The sequence below is a fragment of the Drosophila montana genome, unplaced genomic scaffold, assembly GCF_035044405.1.
Source record: "Drosophila montana isolate Dmon_TW-CO22-7 unplaced genomic scaffold, ASM3504440v1 contig_1505_1, whole genome shotgun sequence".
Classification (NCBI taxonomy): domain Eukaryota; kingdom Metazoa; phylum Arthropoda; class Insecta; order Diptera; family Drosophilidae; genus Drosophila; species Drosophila montana.
The window spans coordinates 4,432,782-4,435,900 of NW_026996452.1; the positions used below are offsets into that span (position 1 = coordinate 4,432,782).

At 39.0% G+C, this 3,119-nt stretch overlaps 1 protein-coding gene across 1 annotated transcript; it reads right to left on the reverse strand.

Annotated features, from left to right (window-relative positions):
• Positions 1-814: 814 nt before the first annotated feature.
• On the reverse strand, positions 815-2,882 carry LOC135433220 (uncharacterized). Its single transcript, XM_064689215.1, has 2 exons — positions 2,868-2,882; positions 815-1,402 (listed from the first exon to the last, which is right to left on the reverse strand). Exons 1-2 carry the CDS (start codon positions 2,880-2,882, stop codon positions 815-817), a joined length of 603 nt encoding a protein of 200 aa, XP_064545285.1.
• Positions 2,883-3,119: the final 237 nt, after the last annotated feature.

The following is a 3,119-nucleotide window of genomic DNA, read 5'->3' on the forward strand; positions in this document are numbered from 1 at the left end:
ATATGCTTAATTGCCGTACATTTTGGACATAGAACCCAAAATTAATGGCTTCGCCTAAGTCACACAAATGGAAACGGATAATATTATTGTTCCAATTAGAAAACGGTAGCACCCAATTGGATAACTAGTTTTGGAGCTTGCATTCCCAACAAATCAGAAATCTTTTTATGTACTTCTCATCGTAGGAGCTCAAACCAAAAATATTTAACTCGAACTTATGTAAAGAGAATGTATCTTATGTCTAAATCTTGATCTAGGCTTCAATTGGAAAGGCTGGTTCTGAGGAACTATAACTTATTGCCACTCCGTAGAGTTGAGAAAAGAAACCAGATGTTTCAGTGCCAGCTTAATCAGACTGCCTTAATCTTTCGAAGTCGCCCTGAAGAGAGAGAGAGAGAGCTGATTCTGCTTCTTGGAACTGCGTTCAAAAGGGCAAACGTAGAGTAAATCTTTAGTTTATATTTTCACTCCTACAACAGAATAAATCATGCATTCATTTGTCATATGATCGATGGACTCGACTGGTAATTTCCATTAGCTACAAAATGTTCAAGTTTATAGATTTTAGAAATACACATAATTTTAATGCAAGCTAATAATGTGTTAATAAAAGCATATTTTTGTAAAATGTGCACAGACTAATTTTTGTTTCTAGCTTATTTTTGCTTCTGCATAAATATCTAAATATCATAAATTGTTGCTAATAAATAAAAGCTCAACTTAAAAAAAAGTTCAACTCATTTTTCTTGGTTTCTTTGTATTGTTTTAAATTAATTTTATTGTTGCACTGCGCTTAACTAATTTAATTAATTTACTAGATTTTAATATGACGTGGAAAGGGCGTTAGCGTTGGCAGCGGACCGCGCGGCGGATGCGGCGTCGTGGACTGAAAATATGTTGCATACTGACGGATGAGGTCGGGCGAGAAGCGCGAAGAGCCGGAGGTTTCGCTGGCAATGCTGTTGGTTCTGGCTGCCACGCGTGCGCTCAGCTGCTGCGGCTGTGCAACATGTGGCACGAGCGGTGGCACAACCGGTGGCTGCTGCGTGGTGACGGTGGTTTTGATGATGCTGCTGCTGCTGCTGGCTGCCTCCACTTGTGGCTGCACCACATCCGCAGCGAAGGGCGGCAACAAATCCAAGGCGAGCGTTGGCTGCTTGGCGCTGGGCTGCTCAGCCCTGATGGCCGTCTCCTTGGTCCTGGCCTGCTGCTGCTGCTGCTGCTGATAGTATGACTTTTTGGTGGGCTTTGTGGCTGGCGTCGAGGCCTCCGTTGTGGACTCCTCCAGTGGTGGCGGCAATAAATCATTGAATGGCACCAGTACGTCCTTAGGCGCCGCTTGATTTATGTGCGCCACATCGGCGGCACAGTGGCAAATCAATGCGGCAGCTGCGATTAATAACTGTAAAATAGTTGGGAAATGCTCTTAAGTCATGTGCGGACGATACGAAAAATGATCGATGGCTTTTGGCGTGTGTTATTGCTTTTTTTTTCTTTGTGCTTCTATTTATGTTTACACAATATAATTAGCTTTGCTTTTGGGCACAAATTATGCAGTCGTTTCTGCTTTGGACGGAATTTTATGGCACAGCTCATTTGGTTATAGTCTAGATTTGAGTTGTTTGTTCGCAGAGTGGGCAGCGAACATTTCGAGCTGACCTCGAAAGCAATATCGTGAAGGGGAAACATCTGTAACCTTGCATTGTATGATAATTTGTATCACATTCCCCCTTAAGAACATAAATATCGTACATAACTTGGGTGCTAGCTAAAGGAGACACGTGCTTCTTTTAAAGCTTGCTGAATTTGACAGAAGTTACAATAAATTATGCTTAAAATGGAGTGCAAGCCAATTTATGGCTATGTTTAACCTATTAGCCAAAAATAAACGCAAATTCACTTTTGGCTATTTATATTATAAACCTGTTGTTCTACATGGAATTTGAATTTTTGCCAACAAGGTTTTGCTCGGTTATGCAAAAATTCTTGTATATTTTTTCTTGCATTATTTATAAATTGACTTCATATTTCAAATTAATTGTTGTTCATCAAAGCATCCGCAATATGCAAATCACTCTGGAACCAGAGGTCTATGCACGCTTTAGGAGTTATCAAAACAAAAAAAAAGAGGCAAAGAATAAACCTGCAAGTTGAACGCCCCGTTTGGGCTTCCTGCATAGTTTGCATTCATCTAGCATATTATTAAACATTTGTCTTTGTGTATACAAATTTGTTTTCAGCATGTTATGCAAATTCAACACTGCAGAAACAAACTTGGAATTTTTCCAAATAGTTGGTCTTATCAAGATGCTTGCCAGAATAACTTGTTATGCCTAATCGGTACTAATCATGCGCTTCAAGAGACTCTTATATTGACGTCACAAATGTATGCCAAATTGGACAAAGGAGTTTTATTTAGCTTTTAAAATGCTTAGCCACTCGACTACCTGTTTCTATGCAAATTACTTTCTAATATATTGCAGATGAAACTTGGTACAGATGCAGCTTATTGATGTGGCAATCGTCAACTGGTCTGTTGGGACAACTTTTGGGAAAAAGTAAATGTATATAAATGGAATATTTAAATTTGTATCCCGTTTAAATTCATTAAACTCAGCAAATATCACAATATCATTGATACACAAGTTAGCAATCAAGTGAGTTTCTTTGTCAACATTAACTACACAGAGTTCATTAGATCTCTTTTTGCTTAAAGATATTGGTATCAGTCAGGTAACATGTTTGCAAGGTTGCTTCCACATTTTTAAGAGCTTCTCAACACAATTATTTATGTTAACCATTTAATTTAAATTAAACTCCAATTATAAGTCCATTATCGGACTTGCATCTTCATGCTCTACACTCACAATGCGAAGCGTCATAATTCGTTAACTGTCTTCGAGCTGTCGCGCTTGGGGAATTAAAGTCGACTAAAAGATGCGCTGCGCATGCGCCACGTTTTTATAGACGCCGGCTCTAAACTAAAAAAAAAAACTTTAAGCATATATTTTAAAAAACTGAAGCACTTTTAAAGAGCGAGAACTTACGCAGAGCGGACGCCGCAGTCGAGCAGCAGACGAATGTAAAGTTTAATAACCGGATTAGGCCACGTTTGTTAA